Below are 23,453 nucleotides of genomic sequence, written 5' to 3'. Positions count from 1 at the left end.
CGATGGAAAACTAATTTCAAAAACAGGGACTGCAATCTGATACCGGCGATCAATCGATTCAAATGGCACTTACAATGGGAAATCAATAAATGTATTCGACGAGCACTCCGATAAATACGAACGAATATTTTCCGATAGAAGAGTTTTCAGAGAAACTGAACCAGAGCAATAACACAATGATGTTATCGCATGATGTTATTAATGCAAACGTATTAAACCCGCATTATCCGTAAAAGTGAAATACCATCTATCTTTTACAAAGCTAATGCATATATCACGAACAACATTCTCATCAGGATTAAATGTTGCAATTCTAGTTTCATGCATCATACTAGCGTAGATTAATATCTGCAATGTAGGACGAGAGAATATCAATTAACATCGCAAAATCAAATGTTGCTCGTTACCGAAAGATTTTATCAAAAATTAATTATATTATTAAATACATCTAAGTATGTAAGAAATTATTACTGACGTTTTAACATTCTCAAGCAATAATGATGATAATTTATTGAGAAATTCTCTTGAGAGAATCTGACAAAGGATTTTAAATCAGATCGTAATACATTTTTTTTTTTTTATTCGCAATATGCATATCAATAACTTGAAATCTAGAGAATGCATCGCGCTCGGCATTATTCAGTGCATTTGAGTGCATTCTGCAATGACATTCTTTCTCGCCCGCTGAATCTGCATTGCCGGACCACGTTTCAATTCATTTCCCTCAAATTCTAAGAATGCAAGTACTCCCCAATGACGCTTTTAGATCTCGAGAGCCTTTTACTTTCTCATCCATCCTTGCGATAAGAGCTTGATAAGAGACACTACCATTTGGCCTATCGCTTTAATTTGCATCGCTCAATCGTTGCACTGTTAGAGTATAGGTGTGCGTGATAATGTATATATATATATATATATATATATATATATATATATATATATATATATATATGCGAGAAAAAAAAAAGAAAGAAAGAGAGACCAGAAATAAAATTAAATAGAAATTTTGAATAGTAAAATAAGTTTTCAATTCCAATGAATATATGAGTAAATTAAAATGAAATATTAGCTTTTAATAAAAAATTAAAAATTGTTAGAAAATAAAATGTCTTGTATATACATATGTGTGTATGTTTTGCCATTAAATTTTTTTGTTTGCTATTAAATTTTTACATATTGGTTTTTTTCGCCGAAAAAATATACGTGCCATGCTGTACCAAATAACTTGTACTTAAATGAAAACAAAGTTTGACCCATCTCATTATTGATTCTACGAGTAACGCATCGTGCTGCCACGAACTGTTCATCTGCTAAACTTTATCTACACCCTAAGGATCGATTTTGTAGTCGGTAAAGCAGACGACGGTTAGCGTCAGTGGTGAAAAGCTACTATGATAAAATTTTCACGGAAAGCTGATCAGGTTTGAAAGATTTCCGCCACAGCGCTGGCGGATCAAAGAAAACACAGACATCCCATTTTCCCGCAATGCGGGAAACTCGGGATAACTTATATAAATTGAAAAAAAAAAAAAATTAGCCTCGTCCAGATCAACATGAAATTATACATAAAATTTAGAGAGAATTATACACAAATATTATAATCCATTTTTGACAAAATTTCGTTATAAGAAAACAATTTTATTTTTATCTCTTTGAGATAATACGTTATTAAGTAGTAGTTGAGAAAATATTTCGCGGAAAAACTCTAGAGTAAAATCCTCGTGTTTCGTAACAAAAAGTCGTACAAACAGCATCGCGTATTTTAAACAACAAGCGTACTTGGTATAGAATCCGCTTACATAAACGTGGCAATTTGGCAGCTAAATGTCGCGATCTTTCCGAGCCTCCAACGACAAATCCGTTTGTATCTGACGGTTTGACAATCATGCGTAAAATGTCGCCGCTCGCATACCTACTTGACTCATGTTGGCAACTGCGCGATCAGAATATTTAAATAAATAAATAAATAAATATATATATATATATATATATATATATATATCTAGTTTTAAATGTAGGAATTATTGACTTAATTTCGCAAGACGAGAACAGTTCCTGTACTAACGTTGAAAAATAATACAAAAAAAAAAAAAACATGTAAAAATGCTGTGGATGAAAGTAGGCTGAATGATCAGTTAAAGTAAAGATCCAATTCTGAATTCCATCAGGACCAAACTATCCTGAAGAAGACCGATTAATCTCAAGACAGTCGTCTTAAGCTTTGACTAAACTTTCTGCTCTGGCAAAACTATTTATCGGATTTAGATAAACAAAGTTTCATAAATCAAGTAGACAAAAGGAGAAAAGAATGAGAGAGATAAAGTGGCATAATTAACTTGACAGAGAGTTTGTCATAATTAAATTATACGGATATTATGAGCAGTGCATTCGAGTAAGATGCAATTTGGCTCAAAATTGCATCGTTTTTCTTGGAACCATTAGTCTATTCATTGCATTAGCCTAAAACTAGCCTTTTGCGATTTTAATATTTTTGCATGAAAAGACCGCTAATGTAAATTGCGTTAATAGCGAGAAACATTAATTAAGATTTTATTTAGGTGATTCGCAGCAAAGTACTACAGGTAAAATTAAATTGGTTAAGCATATTTGTTTGCGTTAATATTAATATTATATAGCTGAGACTCATAACGTCAAATCGCAATCTCACGTTAATTAATGACAATACTATTGCGTAACTGTTACTGCGTCGTATGTCGTCACCGATAACAAGTTCGCGTACATTGCCGAGTTTGCGAATAATAACTCAAATGCGAAGAAAATCCATGCCCGTTCGGCAAACGAGAGAGAGAGAGAGTCCCAGTTTCAATATTTAAATCGCGGCGCTTTGTTATCATTTATCAATTTTTTATACCAATGTATTTTTTCAATATTTCGCAGTTTATATATACAATAGATCGACATTTATGCTCGTATCGCTCCTCGCGTATTTGCCAGATTTCATATATCGCGAGCAAACACGCGGTATTAGCGCGCGGGACGGCGAGAATCAGACGGAACAATACACTGTGATCCGCGATTCTCGCAGCGTCGCACCAACGATAAACGATGGCTCATTCATTGTGCGCGCAACGAAATATGTAATTTCACCTGGAAGAATTGACACATCGGCCGGTATGATGTCAGTACTATAACCCAGTTGTATCGATCCAGAAACACGCTCTCTGTCTGTCTGTCTCTCTCTCTCTCTCTCTCTCTCTCTCTCTCTCTTTCTCACGTTTAAATTACAAACATCATGTTTGTTTTCCGCAACGTATAATCCAATAGTAGACACTACAATATTGAATGAAAGACGTAATTTGCATAGAATAGGAAAAACTTTGAAAAGATATATCAGGAAGCTTTAAAGGGAAGACATCCGTCGTGCCTTGAGATATATTGGATTTAAAGCGTGCATTAAATACTGTATATTTTATAAAATCTCTCGTGTCATCTTATTTTCTTAAGCAAGGTTTAATTTTCTGTACAAATTAGTAGAATTTAATTTTATTAAAAAATGCGGAAATAATAATCAATTTTGTCCTTCGATATATGATATTAAAGTTAAATATAGAATATTTATCGACAAAGTATCGCGACCAAGAAACATGAATTTGCACGTTAGCCTTGAAGCAATTTTCTACTTGGAGAAAGCGATTATAAAAAACTTATCGTGCATGGACTATCGACAATTGTCATTCTATACGCGGGTGTACTTTAGAGCACACAGTTCACAAGTAGTTTAGATTTAAGTCAATATGTAGAACTACACTGTGACTAGGGCTAAGTCTCACAGGAATCAAGGTCACTGTATGGCCTCCTTGTAGGTCGCACATATTACTATTGATCTTATGAAAGAATCGCCGAGAAAACGGCGCAAAAGAAGAGGCTAGGTGCGAGTAAGGGTCGTTACATGTCGAAATGATCGATCGCGTGTGGAATATTAAATATCAAAGAAGCTTAACCGTTTAAGTTTCTATTATCATGATTTGCATGATAAGATTTGTGAACTGCACGCGAAACCATTTAGGAATTAATGCCTTCGACGTTTACGTTGTCATATCGATAAATTCCATTATTCATATCTCGTATATACGTATAAATAATATATCTTGAAAACTTTCTGTATTAAAGCAGTTTTCACGTCTTTAAATATTTAACAAAATTGTTTCAACAATCAACTCTGTGCCTGAAATAAAATAGATGTAATAAAGCATTTTATATTCAACATAATATTACATTTAAATTGGACGGACATCAGATTTGAATGATATCATTTTAAGCATCGTCACGTTGTGTTTTAATGTTACGTGCTTCTGACGCAGAAAAGTTTGAAATAAAGTTTTAAATTGCTTATTTCCAACAGAGGCAAGCGCATAACACTTCATCATTGTTGTTTCTAAATTAACTTCAGCAATATGAAACGATTACAACATATAATGCATTACGCGTATAAACGATAATAAAACATATTAAAATTTCAATATTTTGACAAGATTAGACAAACAAGAGAATAACTCAAAATATAAAAAAAAAGAATGAGAGAAATTGATTACAAGTAACATTTTTTTTCTGTGATAAAATAAGATATCTTTCTATTAATAAAGAATTTATTATTGAATACACTAAATGAGAAATAAATGTAGAATAAATCCAAGTTTTTATGTCAGTATATGATGTAATTATCATTAATTATTCATGACTTCCATGACGCATTACTGATTACAAGAAACTGAATTTCAGTCAACTCAAAATCTAAAATTTAATTTAAAACTGTAACATTTCATATTGACGTAAGATGTTTACACAAGTAAACTATACAGCAATTTATCGCACTAAATAACATGAATTAATAAGAGACAGAGTAGCTGTAGGTAAAGTTGTGTGTGTGTGTGTCTGGCGCTGCAATCAACTACTCGACAAACAACCCACTGTAATATTAATCAATTAATTAGTGTGTAACGTTACGTACGTACGCGAGAGTGAATTCAAAATTGCTAAAATGGAGCGAATAAATAATCTTGTTTCCACTCGTGAAAATATGCTGTCATTCTTGCGTATAGAAAAATGTCAAAACTCGAGCATGAAATCGCTCATATTCACGTTTCAACGTGAACAACATACTCTTGATGCATTGCAGATCCTATATCCATTCATTTGGAGATTCCTGCAAAATTATGTCGTAATGCAACACGGTATACCTCAAAGGGCATGTAAGTAACTAATGGAAAATTAATGTTCCCTCATCCGTCATTGTAGCAGCTGATAAATAATTAAGTAGCCATTAGTTGATTTGACCACGTCGTGTCGTCTTTTTAATTAATAATACACTGACGTTATCGGTATTACAATATTTCGGCAAATTCGAGAATTCTCATAACGCAAAAATTATATTATATAAGAAGTATTTACATTTTTCAATTTAATTAAAATAAATAGATATCACTTTTAAAGATTAATTCAAATTTTTTTTTTTTTTTTACAAATCTTATTGCCAAATATTTCTTTACGTTATAGTTCACCGAAAATGCTATAAATGTGCTTTCAATTCAGCATAGATTAATAATGATTCCTAAAAAACGATGGTCACTAGTTGCCGGCGATACATCACAGTAACACCGCATATGTGTCAATGTCGAGTCAACGAGCTATTCGTATAAGTAAAAATATAACCGCAGTAACGCTGAAAAATAACGATACAAGCTTCAAACAACAAAGTTGTCCAAAACAATACCATCAATATTTTCAACGCCATTGATATCGATAAATAATATTTTAGATTTTTTTACATTTTTCTTTCTAGTTTTTTCTGAAAAAAAATAATGCAGAATTCAATATTCTATCTGGCGATTAAATAAATTATTATAGCCGGCAATATATCAGGCAAGACGATTTAAATGTACCTATAAATAGAAAGCAATAATGGACAATCGACTAAATAATTCAGAATTAATAAATGCATATTAAATATTACATTTAATATTATATATAAAAAAAATATATAAATAAATTTAATAATTATGCTCTTGTAAACAATAATAATGGATAGAATCATATTTTTATGTCCGAGTGTAAGTTATTTAAAGAGCTTTACTTTAATTATTACGTAATATCAAAGAAGTGGAATATATACAACATATAGTATCGTTATTTCCTTATAGCCAAGCAACATGATCCGCTTTATATTTTGCATTTCTCGAGTGTGTAGCAAAAGGCATCCTGAAAAGACTTTGTTTAACGAGTTAAAGGTCGATGGTGCACTTTACGAATGACGTCAGATGATTTTTAATGCAAAGAGGAGAGAAAACAGAGCCTTGTTGCTGCACTACAGCTATGATATATGATAAAATGAAAGGCTTTTGCGCAACATAAGGGCTATATGAGCGATTGAGCTTTAACCCACGATGCTTAAACACGTTTCGACCTTGTGTTCTTTAGCATAGCTAGTTATGACGTATAAATTTCTATCAAAAGAATATAATTATTTTACGTTTTATAATTATTATATCATAATTCTAAATTAATATTACAAAGAAAATATCTCAGAGTATAGAATATTTAATTTATTTATATTTTCTGTTTGTATGATATTTTCTTTGAGGCAACAAAGGCTTTCATGAAATTAAAATCAATTTTTCATTAACAGAAATGTCGAGTAACACGTAAATAATTCTTGTATTATAAAGAAAAATATTTTTCATATAATATTAGTTTGTAGAAAAGTTTTTTGTTTTAACGCAACGCAACAAAATTACATCAACTATTAGAAAATTTTATCAAGTATTAAAAATTATATAGAATATTTTTTTTTCATCAAGTAAATAACCGCGATTAAATGTGTATTTTGACGGCTTAATTCAAAATAAAACTGTATATATCTTGCAAACGGCCCTTGAGCGATCTTTAACAAGACTTTAATAAAGATTTCATGCGAAGCCATAAAAAAACTTTTAATCAACCGCCAAATTTATCTCCGCGAGCTTCCGCTCGAGAGCCCACAAGTTAATTACTGAACTTTGCCGTTTTTTTCATCGCGATGGATTAAGAAGAATAAAAATAGTGATTTTTCCGATGTATAAGAATTGATAAGAGATAACGGATATTGAAATATAAAAAATTTCGCGGAATCACTTTTCAACAATTTTCTCAGCCGTTTTAATACGCAATGTCAAGAAGAATTTATAATTTCATCAATAAAAAAAAAAAAAGAAAAAAAATCAGATACGCACAAAAGCCACCAAGAGCATCTTTACCAAGTCATATTTTCACTCATGAATAATTCGTGCATGCATCATAAATATATGCTTTTCGAGCATCAATCCCGATCGTTTTACATTCAATTCAGAAAAGTCAAGTTGCTAAATCTTTTTATACGAGAATATATATATTCTTTTTTTTTTAACAAAAGCCTGAATTTCTTTAAAAATGCGAATTACTTACGTTTTAGAATGCTCGTAAAGCATTTGAAAAAGCAAGTTACTTTGCACCATCAAGATGACACGTTCGCGTCGATCGAACGAATGTAACTTTACTGATTGGAGAAATGTCTAAATGGTTTCCAATCCCGTTCGTCATTTCTCGGGGAAAAAGCAGCATGAAGGAAGATTTCCGTCTCGTTCGTGTTCCATGCCACATTGATTGGCCGACATTTTCAACTCTGGGAAGCATCGTAGACGCGCAATCTATTTTCGAACGTGCACGTCCCAGTTGAAAGAGGTTCGGTAAACTCTCGCGCGTACGATCGACAAACATATATTCGCGGCACTTAAAATGTGACATGATTATTGCGATTTGTTGTCAGAGATTGCGATCAGAGAGGCAATCGCTGTAAGTGACTTTGTGAAAATGATTGTTTCTTGTTTAATTTCCTAAGGGAAACAAGAAACGCGTAACTATACACCTGTTATATAACTATTTTACGCAACATGCTTCTAATTAACGATGCATTTCTAGAAAGCAACAGATTGTTACGAGAAAAGCGAAATGTAAAATGTTTAATGAACCGCATGGAAATTGGATATAATCAAGTTTTATGCACCGAATACGAAACCAAAATTGAAACCATTAGCAGCTTTCAAATAAATTCGAGATAATTATTTCTACGAAGAATAAAACAATCGATTATTATTAATATTTTGCATAATTTTCACAAACTAACTTTTATACTTCTGCAATCAATTAACGTTTTATAATTTCATAATTTTTCTGTACTTTGTACTTTCAAATTACTAATATGTTTTTTTTTTAAATTAATTAAAATTAAATTAATTTCTTTTAATTTTTCTTTAAATTAATGTTATTTCTTTTTTTTTCGCAAAAATATGTTTATAAATGACAATCTTCTAGATTATCGAAACATATGCAAATGTAATACAATAATTATGTATATATAATTGTCAGTTCAATTGTATGATTATGTAATTGATTTATTATCGCAACGAAATAATAGTAATATTAAACACATATTAATATGCAGAAAAATTAGTATGCATAGCAAATGGAAAATATATATTTTTGCATATCTGTAAAGCATATATACATGGTAATATACTTTAATATAACCAAAAAGGGAACTATTTTCCTCGTCAAAAAGCAAGTCGAATTAATTCTAAATAGAGTCTGAAACGTGCTCGATTCACATCACAAAGGAATGTTTCCCTGTGGCAAACACTCCTCTCGGGTCTTCTCTCGAGTGGCAAGGATATTTACATCTAATAATGGTGTAATGCTAGCGCTTTGTCAAAAGCAAATATTACATTGTTAAAGTCATGGTCCCTTCATAACAGTAAAAAATAACATTACGTTTTCTTCATCATATTAATGTATCCGTAAATAAAAATCTACGATATTATTCTTTGACAAATAAAGTTAAGAGTAATATTAATGTTTCACAATTTTAATAAAATAATGAAAGAGTTGCAAGAATTTTTTTCTCTGTCTCTCAGAGAAAGAAATTCAAAATATTTCATATCAAATTATCATTTCAAAAATTGAAAATTTCTACTTTGAAACGAATAATAAATTTTGATTCTATTTACATCTGTAAACTATTTTCAAGTTAAGAATAAATAAATAAAGTTAAGAGTAATATTAATGTCTCACAATTTTAATAAAATAATGAAAGAGTTGCAAGAATTTTTTCTCTGTCTCTCAGAGAAAGAAATTTAAAATATTTCCTATCAAATTATCATTTTTTTAAAAACTGAAAATTTTTACTTTAAAACGAATAATAAATTTTGATTCTATTTACATGTGTAAACTATTTTTCACATACAGTTGCTGGGAGGTCAACTGTAACAATATCATTGTAATATTATGTGCAGCTGCATGAGTTTCACATATGATATGGATTATTCTATCAATTTAATTCGTAATCATAATGAAATAATCATCTGCGTAATATAATTCGCGTCTCGATGGATTATCGATGGTGTATACGATAAATATTAGATATTCCCACGTGTATTATCCACGATATCGAGTAGCTGCGTTAATTACAGCATTGCATATTATGTTTTGCTTATCGATTGATTTATTTGTTGTTTAGCCGACGACTTTTCGATGAATTTCTATTTTTATTGATTTTTCCCTCATTTTATTTCATTTTTACAAACCAACGGAGTCCGGGAAGATTAACGCGATGAATAAAGAAGCAAGAGTGAATCGCCTGGAGCGGTACTACCTCAAAAACACACCGACCACAATGGCAAAACAGAGGAGAGGATATTCTATCATTCAGCTACTCACTCTAAAAAGACCTCGGATTCGCTTCGGGGCAACACCAACCTCGGCAATACGATGGCCTTCTTGCGCCTGCTCTTGAGCGTCTGCGCCGAGAATTGAAACTCCGACGTTTGCATGGGCGAGTGCGGGCTCAGGATCGTGATCTTGCGATCGCTGCCACCCGGACTGGTCAAAGAGAATATGCTGGACGGCGGCGGCAGACTCAGATGCTGCGGTAGCTTTCTCTCAAAGCCGGTATTGGCGAAAAGGCCGCGTCTCACCTCGGCGTTCAAGCTCTCCTCCCGATGCAGGTTCTCGCTGCTCTTCGACTCGACCGTCACGATCTTGCGCACGTCCTTTGTGGAGGACGTGAGGAAGCTTCTATAATGGCCCCCCCTCGAAGACGAACCCATGTGCATTTCCGAGGACAGCGACTCCATTGATTTGGAATCCTCGCTGTAGCGATCGTCGGCGCTCAGAAAGTTCTTCGACGATCGCAGGCTCTCCATCGATCTGGCTGTCACTTGGCTACCGACCCCACTCGTCGTCAGCAGATGTTGCTGCTGCTGCTGTTGCTGACGTTTTTGTTGCATCTGCAACCTCGAGATGCTCTTCACCTCGGGTTCATATTCTTCTTGGCTGGAGCTGGACTGCGGACTGCGAGTCGTCATGAAAAAGCCCAGCCGTGAGCCGACATATTTTGAATCTTCGCTTACGCGATGAGACGATGACGTAGTCATCTTTCGGCGCGTCATCGAGAATTCGGTGTCGTCCGGAACGTCGAGGGAGTGACGGCTCCTCTCGCACATCCTGTCGCGCGTCCTAATCGACGCGTCTTCGTCCTTCGGCAGATTCTCAACCTCGTTCTCGGACGCGCATTCCATCGTGTCGGAATCTTCGGCCGATTCTTGGGTTCGCAGGATCTGCCGATTAGTGTTGGAGGTAAATTTTCGAGAGGATGAAGCGACTCTCGTGGTGACTCGGTTCACCAGCGTGACAGCCTCGCGCACGTCCTCGGTATCGTCTTCGTCCATCTTCGATGATTCGCTAAATTGCTCAAGAAAGACGGACGAAAGTCTGTCTGTTAGGGCCGAATTATGAGAGAAGAATGAAACAGCCTCCTCCGTTCGTACGTTGTCTGGAAAAGGTTGTCGGAAAATTATTCGCGGACGGTTAATCCGGCGGGATTAAACTCGTCCGTCTAGACTTTCTAGACGACGCGCTCGAATCGTCAAATATTTTCAAGCAATTCACAGTTCCAGCTGAATTTTTTGTTGTTCAGATGGAAAAGCACCGTTCCCGGCATTTCTTTTTTCTCTGCATCGCGTGTTCCATTTACGCAATCTTGCCGCTTAAAAGTCAACAAGCTGAAAATCAATTTTCAAAACATTTTTCAATATTTCTAGAACAATTTCAATTTATTTGGAGCACTTGGAGCCACTTTCCACGTTACTACATTGCATCTCTTCACTTCGATTAATTCCATTAACAATTTTAAATGCATCATATGCAATCAATAAATAATTATCAAACATTTTGTCGAATTGCATTTGATTCCTAAGCCTAATTTCTATCTCGAAATTATATGAAAAAAATGATATCAATATTTTCAATAAAATAACACAGGTTAATAAATATCTTTAAATTTTATGCAAACAGAATAAAAAAAGCGAGGTCAAAATTCAAGCGTGTAAAAGGAAAATTTGACTGTCAATAGCTACCTTCAAAAAAAATGTTCACCGAATAAAAAAAAACTCGCCGCCGATACCTGAATGTCTCGTAGCGACTGTGCAATTTTTTCAATCATGAACAAATTGATTGAATTGGAACTGGGTACGCCAAAACTCAGTTATTTCGTGTTGCAAAGCCAACTAAAATTGCGCAAAAAAATCACCGTATTTTGGAAATTTTATCCCACGCTCTATAAAAACATTATTACCGATCATTTATACAGAGTGATCAAAAGACTCTGATTATCTTCCCGATGAAATTGCACGAATAATTAGCGTAATTCGCGATTTAAAATCCACTATTCTTTCGACGACAAATATTGACATCAGATGGTTATTTTATGTTCGTGATTAAAAAAATTTCCTTGCGAATAAAAAAAAAATCAGACGAAAAACACAAGACTTGCATCATCAGCAAATTCGAAACGCAAGCTTTAAATTGCGTTTTTTTTTTTTTTTTTTCCGGGATTTCATTTTTTTTTTTTTTCGTCGCGAAAGATTACTCGTCCGGTATGAGTATCGATTTCCTCATAAATTTAATTAGCGGGAACGATTGTAATTCCGCATGGTGGTCAGTTTACAACAAAATCGCGTGCTACCGACATAACTTTGCCGAGAGCTATTTCTCTGTATTAACCGCAACATTTATAGTTTCCGCAAGAGTCTACTACGTCAACATCGCGAAATTCGTGGATTAAAGCATCCGTACAACGGAAGATATAATTCCCCGGAGCCTCTCTTTGAAGTAGCTCGTGCAATTGGCGTATGTACACGGTCGTGCAAGTAAGAATTCGATACGAGCTCGCGACAATAGTCGACGATAAAGACAATGGATACAATGGGTGCACTGCTGGGTAGAGTTATTCGATTGCATCCCTCTTTAAGTTGAGCGTAGCATCTGGCTTTAGCAGTCGTGTCGTATAAATGAGAAACGATCAAATGCTTCATGTGGCGATTATTACTTTTAGTAACAATCAATGATTTTTTTCAGGAGAAGCATTTCAGACATATATTCTCTTTTTCGCCTATATGATATCGCCGTTTGTTTGATAACATTCCCGAATTTGTTTCAATACTACACAGTTGGAAAATTTTAATTCCTTGTTAAAAAATATGCCAGTTAAAATTTTTGTATTAAATATTTAACATATCCTGTAGTAATTCATTGCTCTTGTTTTAATTAAATTCAAATGTTAAATTATTAAAATAGTTAAAAAAAGTATAAAAATAATGCGCACATGTTTTCAATTTTACCATAGATATGTTCCGTATTATTAATGACAGAATTTACTTGTTAAAATTTGCAGAAAAAAATTTGGAAATTTGATGATTTTACACAAAATTTATTTCAAATTACTATAAAATCTGCAATCATTTTGTGTGTTGAAATTAATATATTAATATAGCATTAGTGTCAGCATTTAACATAATTATATTAATGCAAAAATTTGTATGAAATACTTGAAACATGCACCATATGTTAAATTTTGCAACTTTGTAAATCTTCCAGACAAAAAAGATTTCCACGATTTGCATCACGAATAAAGGTGAATAACGCGAGACATTACTCGCCTACGGACGTACTAAATCAAGACATTAAGAATCGCGGAGCGTGTAAATGGCATTAATTAATGCATACGAGCGTGCGCATAAATTATTTCTACGGGTAGTAAATGTAACGTTGCAATCGTGGCGAACTGCATAACATAGTTTAACATAAATGAATTTATTCCGCACATTTATCAAGCTAATTGTCCGGTGCTCGCATCGGATAATGAGTAATATTGAGCGGATTGAATCACGTTGCGCAAATCGAACAATTAGGCTGGTAAGCGCGTCGAATGTAAAGATCTTGACTGCAATTTCGATCGAGTGGGCGCTTACAGTCCTGTAATTGGACATAGTAATAGTGGTAGAGTAACGAGCAATTTCGAATCTTGGAAACAAGTTTTGTCAACTCTATTACGCTGCAACGGCACAAACGGAAGTTGATCCGATGGCTCGATTCCAAACAAACTACCAACTGCAGATTAAAAACAATACCAATCCCTAATAAAATCAAGTGAAATTAAAACAATTGAAACTACGAATAAAATATCCCGAATACTAACAACCATAAAAATAATGTGTAATTATTGTATTATTTCTGTTTTTTATATAGCAAAAATTCTATTATTTAATAATTCTATTTTTTTTTTTTTAATTATTAAGTTTAAAATTTGTTTTTGCGATGCGCCTATCATCTCCCAAGCCATTTTATACGTATATCATTTCCATTCTAACAATCTTTAAGTCGCAACAATACGGCAAATTTTTCTTTATTATCGTATACAGAATTACAATTCGTTTGCAGGCATCGATCTACGTTGAAAATTGTTTACTTATGTATCTCTAACTATGTCGAAAGTGCGCCGCCGCTTTTAGATCGCAGAGATCGGCCGGTTCTTTTGTAAATAGCTGCCAAGAAATTTTGCCAAATATTTGCGAAACTTCTGAATATCTATATCGAAGTACGGCTCGCTCGGACAAGCTTCGTTAATTTAAAAGCGCCTTCGACACGTTGGTTAAACATTCGATATTTGATAAGTGAAGATTTTTCAAGATGGAATTTCCCTCTCCGATGCATAAGTCGATACATAAATCTTAAATAAATCGTCGATTTCACTTATCGCATCCGTATTTATTTTTAGAGCAACGCGTTACGTTTTCGGACATTCGCAGAATTTATCTTCCGGCCACGTTTAACAATGTATTTTCACCTTAAAATTGGAGTTTCCATATCTCGTGCTTTTACCTGAGCTTTCCCGCGAGTTTTATACGAGATTTCAGTTCGACGAGAGTTCTTCCCTTCGCTCATCCTGACACATGACACGGGTGTGTTTAATCTTGTAAACGGGATTAGCACGATGCCGCCGTGGCTCTAATGGAAAAATAGTTTCCGTAATTGGACACCGTATCGTGAAAGCGCCATTTTTCCGGGCTGATCCTTTATTCTAAACTACCAAGGGCGCCCACGTTGAAACCATTCAAGCATATCTACGCCGCAGATATTATGTGGCCGATTGCACGCGAGGCTTTACCAGCATTTTACTTATCGATCGCGCTCTCGCGTTGCAGTGAGCTTTCACGAAATCGTTTGGTGAAAATTCGTGATGAGTATGCGTCTATTATTATTGTAATAAAATCGGAAATCTAGCGAAATCGTGAAATTATCATAATATCGAGATATATTACGATTTATTTGTCGATACACCCCACATATTATTGATGTGTGATAATTGATTGCGTGCTTGTTAAGAATATTGATAGCCATAATTAAGTGCAGAAATTTTAACTGATCGTTTTTATATCAAAAGATATACAACTGATGTTCAAAATGACTAAAATGTCACAAATAATAATATGAAATATATAACACATGCAATTCATTAATATTTCCGGATCGAGCATCTAAGTGTCACATAAATACAATAAATACATTTATTATTAACGGGAAAAATATTTTATAAAATATAAATACATCGATATTATTATTAAAGACGCCAGAAGCATCCGGTAACCTATCACGAACTGCGTCCAAGTCTTCATGTAAGCTGTGGTTTGTTTAAGCAAGCGGGTCACGTGCCACAATCAGGCGCGACTGCCGCTCATCCCTGAAAGCGGATCGCATCCACCGCTTTCAGGGAAGATATTCGTACGGATTTCTATAGATACACGCAATAACCTTGCTCCCTACATATAATGTGGCTTAAATGAATGGCCGAGCCGGTAATTCCTCGAAGAGTAATGACGCTGATACTAGCGGGGCGCGAAATTGTTCGCGATGTTTCGCCACATATGAAACACACGTATTATGTACACGGCAAGGCTACACGTTATCGATGCGATCCCCCAGTGGGCAGAAACACGCCACTTCCGGCGGAAACCGTTTGTCGGACGCTATAACGACCTCTCATCGATTCCAACAATGCGCCAGCTGGTTCACCTAGATTAGGGGTTTTAGGTCAAACGGACTGGATTCGGCCAGGATTCATCATCGGAACCACGCGATTTTGCAATTTCGTTCTGGCGGCAAACCATCAAGTGTTTTACATCTCGAACGCGTCCGTTTTAATAGAATTGACGAGCGTGGGTGGCCGTTTTTGCAAATATTTTTCCGCTGGTAATAGCAAAAAAGCCAGCTTCACGCAAATAAATGGTTTTTCCTATCCAGTTCTTTAATAAATTGTATATAACCGTTTAAAAAAATGCATGCAACATCCATCCTTCCATCTGTGTAAATAATAAAAAATGCTTTTGCCTTCGATTCGTATTTTTATTTTTGCGATGAATATTCTATCGATAAAAACGCGCAATTTGCAATCGAAAGTATCTTGTCGAAAGATTTCGATTAATTAACAATCCTCCGCGTATGTTTGTGTTCGTCAAAATAAAATTTTGCAAAATCTGTGAATTAATTTAATTTCTCTGCATGATAAGAATAATTTAATGACAAAACTGTCGAGACGATTGAAAGCTCGTTTACATTAAAGTACATTTAAATAAAAAGTTTCGCTTAAATATAATACAAAATATCTGTTTATCCACAAACAATCGAATAAATGTCTTTTGATTTATTGTAATATTCATGATAGTGAAAATCTATGTTTCTCATATAATTTTATTTTTCACGCTTATTCGATATATATACAAAAAAATTCAAAAAGAGAAAGAGAGAAAGAGAGAGAGAGAGAGAGAGAGAGAGAGAGAGAGGGGAAAAGAAATATGCACTGTTATATTATATCTAAAATAAACCAAAGCAAGAAAATTATTAAAAATAAAACCAGAAAAAATAAATCAACAATAAATTAACAATTGTAATAAAATGGCAATCTATATTCGCGTATTGTAATATTCTTCCAATACACAGATGTATAAAAAGCAACCGCTGAAAATTAAATATAAAATCAATAAAAATCCCATTTTCAATAAAATCAGACGACTTTTCACATTGATGTGAAATGTTGTTGAAACTATTGAGACACGTATATAAATAATTCAATGGCGCGTATGTACGCATGTATGTGTGCATGCATCGATGATAGGAATGCAAGTGTTTAAGTCTGTTTATAATATGCCGGGAAAATCAGCAGTGCGAAATTCAGCTCTGCAATTCCCACATCTTGTTACATTTATTTACAATTTTAATTTTCCATAAAAATAATATTGTCCATTCTAAAACATTCTATTAAATAAAGTCTAGATGATACGACAAGAGACAAACGAGAAACTATAATTATATGTATAGATATATGCACGTACATCATGTGGCATCATGGCTTGCATCTCACGTTTCAGCGCGTTTAAAGTTAAAAGTCTTTGATAAAAAAGTGCGGAATGTCACCCAATACGGGAACGGAAATCGGAAACGATTAAATAAAAGCTTATACGGCTGTTTTCGCGCGCGCAACATGTCATCAGTATGGTTTCATTAATTAAACACATCACACTCGCGTTATGCAGTAAGCTTGTACGCCACGCGTACATCAATCTCTCTGATTTCGATCTAAAATTACGCACTAAATCACGGTATCGTTAACGGGTTCCGTGTAATTAACAGCGGTCGATGCAATACAAGCAGTGGCAAGTTATATTTTATCACGCATTCATCGTGGATATTTTCCGTTTTCTGTTCGCATGTACCGTCGATACAGTTTCATGGAAGTCAAAAAAATTAAAAATGCTTATATCGATTTTTTTCTAATAATATTTTTTAATACTTTTTATATATTTTCTAATATATCTTTATATTAGAAATATAATATTTAAAAAATATAATTTAATATATAATATAAAATATAATATTTCTAATATAAAAATAAAAAATAAATTTTGTCTCATTTTCTTAGAAAAATCTAATGTTAAAGGTATATAAGATTTATAAAATATTTAAGGCTACATTTTTCGTACTTATATCACTTTCCGTAGAAAATTGGTCCTCATAATATTATATATTTTTCGATTTAGATTTCTAAATAAAATAAAATTAAAATTAAATTTAAATTAAATTAAATTAAAAAATTAAATTTAATAAAACTAAATAAAACTTTAAATCTTTTCTCACACATATAGTGTGCACTATAAGTACTACTTTAGTATTTAATAAATTCGAGATGTTATCACAATGGTAATAAATTTTTTCTTTATTGAACAAATTTTTTATAGTACCTAACGGCTTGCATTGTGGCTCTGATATAATTACTTAAACTTTGATGCAATAGCGTTTTTTATAATGTAATTTTCAAATATAATTATAAAAGCATTTGCGTCATTCGTCTTCTTTCAAACTATTCAACAAGATAATTGTCCAATATTCTACTGCTATTTTAAAGAGAACTGCAATCATTCATTAATTTCATCTCGAAAATAATTTGCACGCGATGAAGAGACAGTTAATCATTTCGCAACTTCAGTTTTCAGTCGACAAATGGTAATTTTATTGCATTCACTCTAACTCGACATAGAAAATTTACAACAAATTTGCGTCATACAATCGGCTAAATAAAGCGATGCGTTATTATAATTGCTTATTTTACTCGTTTCAATCGATGCTTCATATATATCAGAAAAAAAATATTTGTATATTTTTAAATAACGTACGGCGATATTTTTTCATAGATACAAAAATATTTTGTAATTACTTTTGCATGCATTAATTAATGGAGTAGCAACCATCACATTTTATACGTTCTATTATTACACCGTATGCATAAAATCACATGATCTGGCTGACAACGTCAGCATTCGAGAACACTACGTCAATTATGGAAATGGTACGCAAACCATATAATACTTGATAAAATACTTTCATATTCAGAGAACACCGGAATAAACTTGTTTACCTCGTACGATGCGCAAAATGAAATTACAATCAAACTTTTGACGTGTTACCTTATATTACGTAATAATAACGTTCACAGCGGTTTCGTTGATAATGCTTGTACAGGGTGATTCATAATCGGTCTTAGCTTAGCAGCTTTGCTCAAAATAAAATACGCCAAGTTTACATTATCAGAAATAGAGATTGGCGACGAAGTGCCGAATATATTCTTGACAGATATCTTCCGATTTGAACCGACGAGTGTGCTATTTGCAGCCGTCTGACATAACTTCACTTAAACTCTCTTCCAGCATCACGGCAAGTTATTGCAATCGATAGGTGCTCCTAAGGTATCATCTTTTGCTTTCAAAGTGAATGATATATACTTTCGTGCATTTCGCTTTTTTTGAATTCCATTCCTTTTATAAAATTCGATTTCATATCTCATGTGTCGCGTCAAGAAATATACAATAAAGTATGTTTTGGCAAGCGTATAAATCTTTTTAAAAAATATACATAAAATTACTCTCTAAATGATAATCCAATTTATGATGTTATGAAATTTACATAATGCCCCCCTCCCCCCCCCAAAAAAAAAACAATAGAATATATAAAATATTTAAAAGAAAAAGATAATACTTTATATCTTATTTTTTCTTTAATATTATAAGTGAAACATCAGCAACTGAGCAATTTAAAAAAAAAAAAATGTGAAATTAAAGTCAATGATAACCATCATAGTAGATAGAATAATTGAATAAGATAATTGAAATATAATAATTGAATAGAATAATTGAAATTTCGATTCACGAAATTACATGGACTCCTATTCAACATCAAATTTAAAGCCACGGTATCACAATGGGATAGCGAAAATGATATGAAAAATTGCGTTCTGTCGGTAGACTTTCAGCCGAGCATAAAGCATCTAACTCAATTATAGCGATAATGAGAGGTATAGAGGTAGTCCAGAACTTTATACGATACTGTCGTGAATTGTGCAATATCGTAAAATGCGAACGTTAGGAGAAAACTAGCAGACTACATTTTAATCAATTTACAATGAGGGTAGTAAAAGATTCTGCAACGTCGAAGTTACTTCGACGTCAGTGAATCATAATTAATTTTAGACGTTCGAAATTAATTAATCAGAGAGCGCCTTTTAATTTTCGCGTCTGGATTATATATTCATAAGAGGATTATACATTCGTAAAAGGAAGAAGAGAGACAATTATCGGAATCGCCTAAGCGTCGTCTTATATTTTATTGATATGCCCGAGATATTTAACTTGCTTCATTACGCCGAGTTCTTTCGAGAGAATTTTTTCATGAGACGAGAACACAGTAAGTTGCACAGGAAAGTTGAGTACCTGAAACGCACGGGGAAACACGCGCGTGTCATCAGTCATAGCGAAAGTTTTCTTAGCGTCGGAACATACTAAGCGAAGTCTCGAGATTTAACAACCTGCATAAAATAAAAAAAAAGAACTGCAATTTCCGTCACATTGTTAATTACGAGCTGAAAACTTTCGTTGTAACAGAACTGATTGATATCTATGGTCTACAAAATTATATTTTATATTTGCATAAATTTTCTGTAGATATATTCTACTTTATTTTTATATTACCCTTTTATTATTTGCTAAGAATTACATTTCATTATATAGATTTCTAATTTTATTTATAAAACTTATATTCTCTCTCTTTCCAATTCTTTTTATATACTCTCATGAGAAAGAAAAAGAAAGAGAGAATTTTTTTTTAAATGCATGCCATATGATCAGTCATTCAAAGACGAAAAATAAAACTTTCTCGAAAAGTAAAATGAAATGCAATTCAGGCACAAACTGTACCAACGCACGTGGCGCTACTTTATACGTGAGCGCAATAGCGATTGGTTGCCAGGAAGTAAGGAAATCCCCCAGGCATAGTTCCAGTTGTAGACATAAAAGAAAAAGAAAAAAAAAATTCTGAGGATTCATTCCGGAAATGTATAACTATCGTACAAAAATAAAAAAAATTTTAAACATGATGTAGTAGATTCTCTAATGAGATTCTAATTCTTTTGTTTAATACCTAGACGTAATAAAATATTATTTAACTTGATACTCTCCTTTCCCCTATTTTAATTTTTTTTCAGCAGATATTTCCCTCAATTTCTCTAAATTTCATATTAATAATCTCAGATATACATATATATTATAAATAACTATTATTCTCTCTGGCATTTTTCATGTTAATTAAAATTAAAAAATGTGAGATATGAAAGGTCGATTGGCAGCGACAGGTGCATGATTTCTGACCTATTGATCAGAATTAAAATGCCGTCGATGCACTTAAGCCCTATCTGAAAATCTCAGCTTCGGCGGATAATCTGCATTTATAATGAGAAAATCAGAGAAAAGGAAGGATTTCTAGTTTTTTTCGGAAAATCTAATTTCTAGTCATATTTATAAAATAATATAATTTATATACTTGAATATTTTTAAATATATTAATAAATATATTGATAAAGATTAATTTTTAGAGATTGAAAAAATTTCTTGTATTCTCGAATTTAATGGAGAACATACACCATTTCCGTGAACGCCAAGCATATTTCTCTTTCTTGCATCAATGATATTTTATGTAATTTATTGAACGACAAAATTCCGAATACATTCTCGGGGATAATTATTCGTGGGGAGTCTCTGAACGGATATTAAGCCGTACTTTAAATCACTGGGGAAAATAGGTCGAGGAAATTTGACTTATGTTTGTTTTAAATCACGCTCAAGTACCACGATGCATCATAAAAACGATTGTTACGATCCTCGTTAAAGGCACTTGAGGGACTTGCAATTTTCTGCATATAAAAGAAGGGTCACGGAAAATACATATATATATGCAAGTTTTATAGACACTTGATTCGAGTAGCGAATGAATCTCGAATGGAAAACAGACGTCTGCAATTTTCCGTTAATGTCATATTCACGAAGTAGTTTCATCCTTCAACATCCCAAGCGATTGTTCGCAATGACATGCAACATGCTTGAGAATATCCTCCACATTCTGTTTTGATATTCTTTCCAGTTATAAATAAGTGCGCTTAAAGTGGATCAGCCATCTCTTAACACGTTCAAGAGAGCAATTCTTTGAAAGCTGCTCATTTTCTTGATATCAAATCTTGGCGCTCAGCCAATATTATAGTGTACATCATCTCAAATAAGACAGCGCGAAGATGAAAGTGCGATAGTACAGAGCGTCAAAAAAAAAAAATAAAGGAAAAAATACGGAATAAGAGAGTGCGCTCGCGACTTTTTAAAGTTAGACTTTCTAATGATGTCATTTCTGGGTTGTGGAATTTGAAATTCATACCGCGTCGCACGAATCGCAACATGTAGAGAAAATATGTCACCACGTCAACGATCGTTAGAGAATTATTTTCCGTTATGAGAAACGCGTGCGGAGAAGAAATCGAGTAAATCGGTATAAATTATGTCGTAAGAACGTAAGAGACTATTTTCTTATTGCAGTAAGAGACTTGTTTTAGAAAGATACGCGTAAACTCTATTCTTCTATATGACACTCTTTAAAAAAAATTAGAGTTTATTACAATATTGCGTGAAATGTAAATATTATGAAGCTTCTCAAGCGAGGTAGAAAATGTAATAAGAGAACAATATTTTTGCGGAACAAAAAGATTAACTGTCAACGATATCGTATAAAACTCTTTCGCTTAACATTTATTCTTTGCGTTAAATACAAAATAAAGGCAGAGGTAGATTCAGGTAATTGGAGCGGCTTGTATATATATATATTACATTGAAAAGTGAGTATCGTTAACCCTCTCAGCGCATTTAATAGAAAATCCAGAGGCATTGTCATCCCTATATAATCATTTACGCCAATCAACCGAACGGATGATGGTCAATCTATGAGTTTCCGACGCGAAACAAATCATATGATATGATTATCATTATCGATCATCGTTAATCGCATTCATCTGTGCATGATCTGTATTGTTAGATAAAATTAGAAATATTAAACATATTCGAAAGATGCATATTTTTCTTTTATTTCCCCACAAATAACTTATTATATCAAAAAATATATTCAATAATATAATTTATGCTTTTTTGACAGCCAAGTATGTCTATGTCAAGTCTTCAATTTTAATTTGGATTTATTATATTTTCTAAAATTTAAATGTACAAATTTTAAAATTAAATATAAAAGTCCGATTTTGTATATTTAATTTTTTATATTTAATTGATTAAATATAAAAATGAAATTTTTCACATTTAATTAAATCTAAAAATTATGATATTGTTTAGTAATTAATAATAATTCTTTTCATTATGAATAACATAAATCAACATCACATAAATAATGAGCATTCTGTATTGCCATTCAAAGCTGTTCTTAATAAAGATGATATTTTTACTGACAATAAGTGAAATATGAAGAAGCTAAATATAAATTTATTAACGCAATAAGCAAGGTATATTAATAATAAAGCAAAACTCTCGTTGAGTTTTGCATTAATTAGAAACTGGAGTACACTTTAATAAAAACATCGCGAAACGTATTCAAAAGAGTAAATAACATATTTATCTCGAGTTCATTAATTTTGATTTCGCAAGCAAAAAAAAAAAAAATAACTATGTTTACTCAAAAATTCCTTTATACCTACGTTATATGCAAAACACATTATATAAATTAATTGCTAATTCGATATAACATATTTATGTAATATTTCAACTTCGATAAGAATTACGTGAGACATTTGTATTACATTTTTTTTTTTAATACCAAAACCTTTTAATTTAAATAAATCTCAAATCGATCATCGCATATAAATAAAATAAACAATATGATTGAAGCATTTAACTAAGAGCGACGTCGTAACCGAATGAACCGCACTATTCACGAAAATGATGAAAGGATGACGGAACTATACTAGCCTAAGTTCCACAAACACATGTGCTTCTGACATATTCATTGTCGTTAACATAACATTGTCTCTATAGTCGGCTCGTTAATTAATCCAGCAATTGTGCGGCAAAGCATAGTGAGTATTTACGCAAATATGTAATCTAAATTCTATCCAATTCGTGTTAATAGCAGATTAAATTTTGTGCAGATTTATACGCGCACATTTA

General features: G+C 32.8%; 1 protein-coding gene across 11 annotated transcripts in view; it reads right to left on the bottom strand.

The window, feature by feature from the left end:
- The window catches only part of LOC126852520 (cAMP-specific 3',5'-cyclic phosphodiesterase), a 337,802-nt gene that overhangs the window by 102,908 nt on the left and 211,441 nt on the right, over positions 1-23,453 (bottom strand). For 4 of the 11 annotated variants that reach the window (XM_050597389.1, XM_050597390.1, XM_050597391.1 and 1 more), the window contains exon 2: positions 9,745-11,087. The exons of 6 other annotated variants lie outside the window; for them this stretch is intronic. In XM_050597389.1, coding sequence (XP_050453346.1) covers positions 9,745-10,754 — 1,010 coding nt within the window. In that variant the 5' untranslated portion in view covers positions 10,755-11,087. The remainder of the gene's footprint in view (positions 1-9,744; positions 11,088-23,453) is intronic. One more of the 11 variants, XM_050597392.1, reaches the window with a different exon arrangement.

The sequence above is a fragment of the Cataglyphis hispanica genome, chromosome 10 (genome assembly GCF_021464435.1).
Source record: "Cataglyphis hispanica isolate Lineage 1 chromosome 10, ULB_Chis1_1.0, whole genome shotgun sequence".
Taxonomy (NCBI): Eukaryota; Metazoa; Arthropoda; class Insecta; order Hymenoptera; family Formicidae; genus Cataglyphis; species Cataglyphis hispanica.
This window is presented reverse-complemented; position numbering and strand designations above follow the sequence as displayed.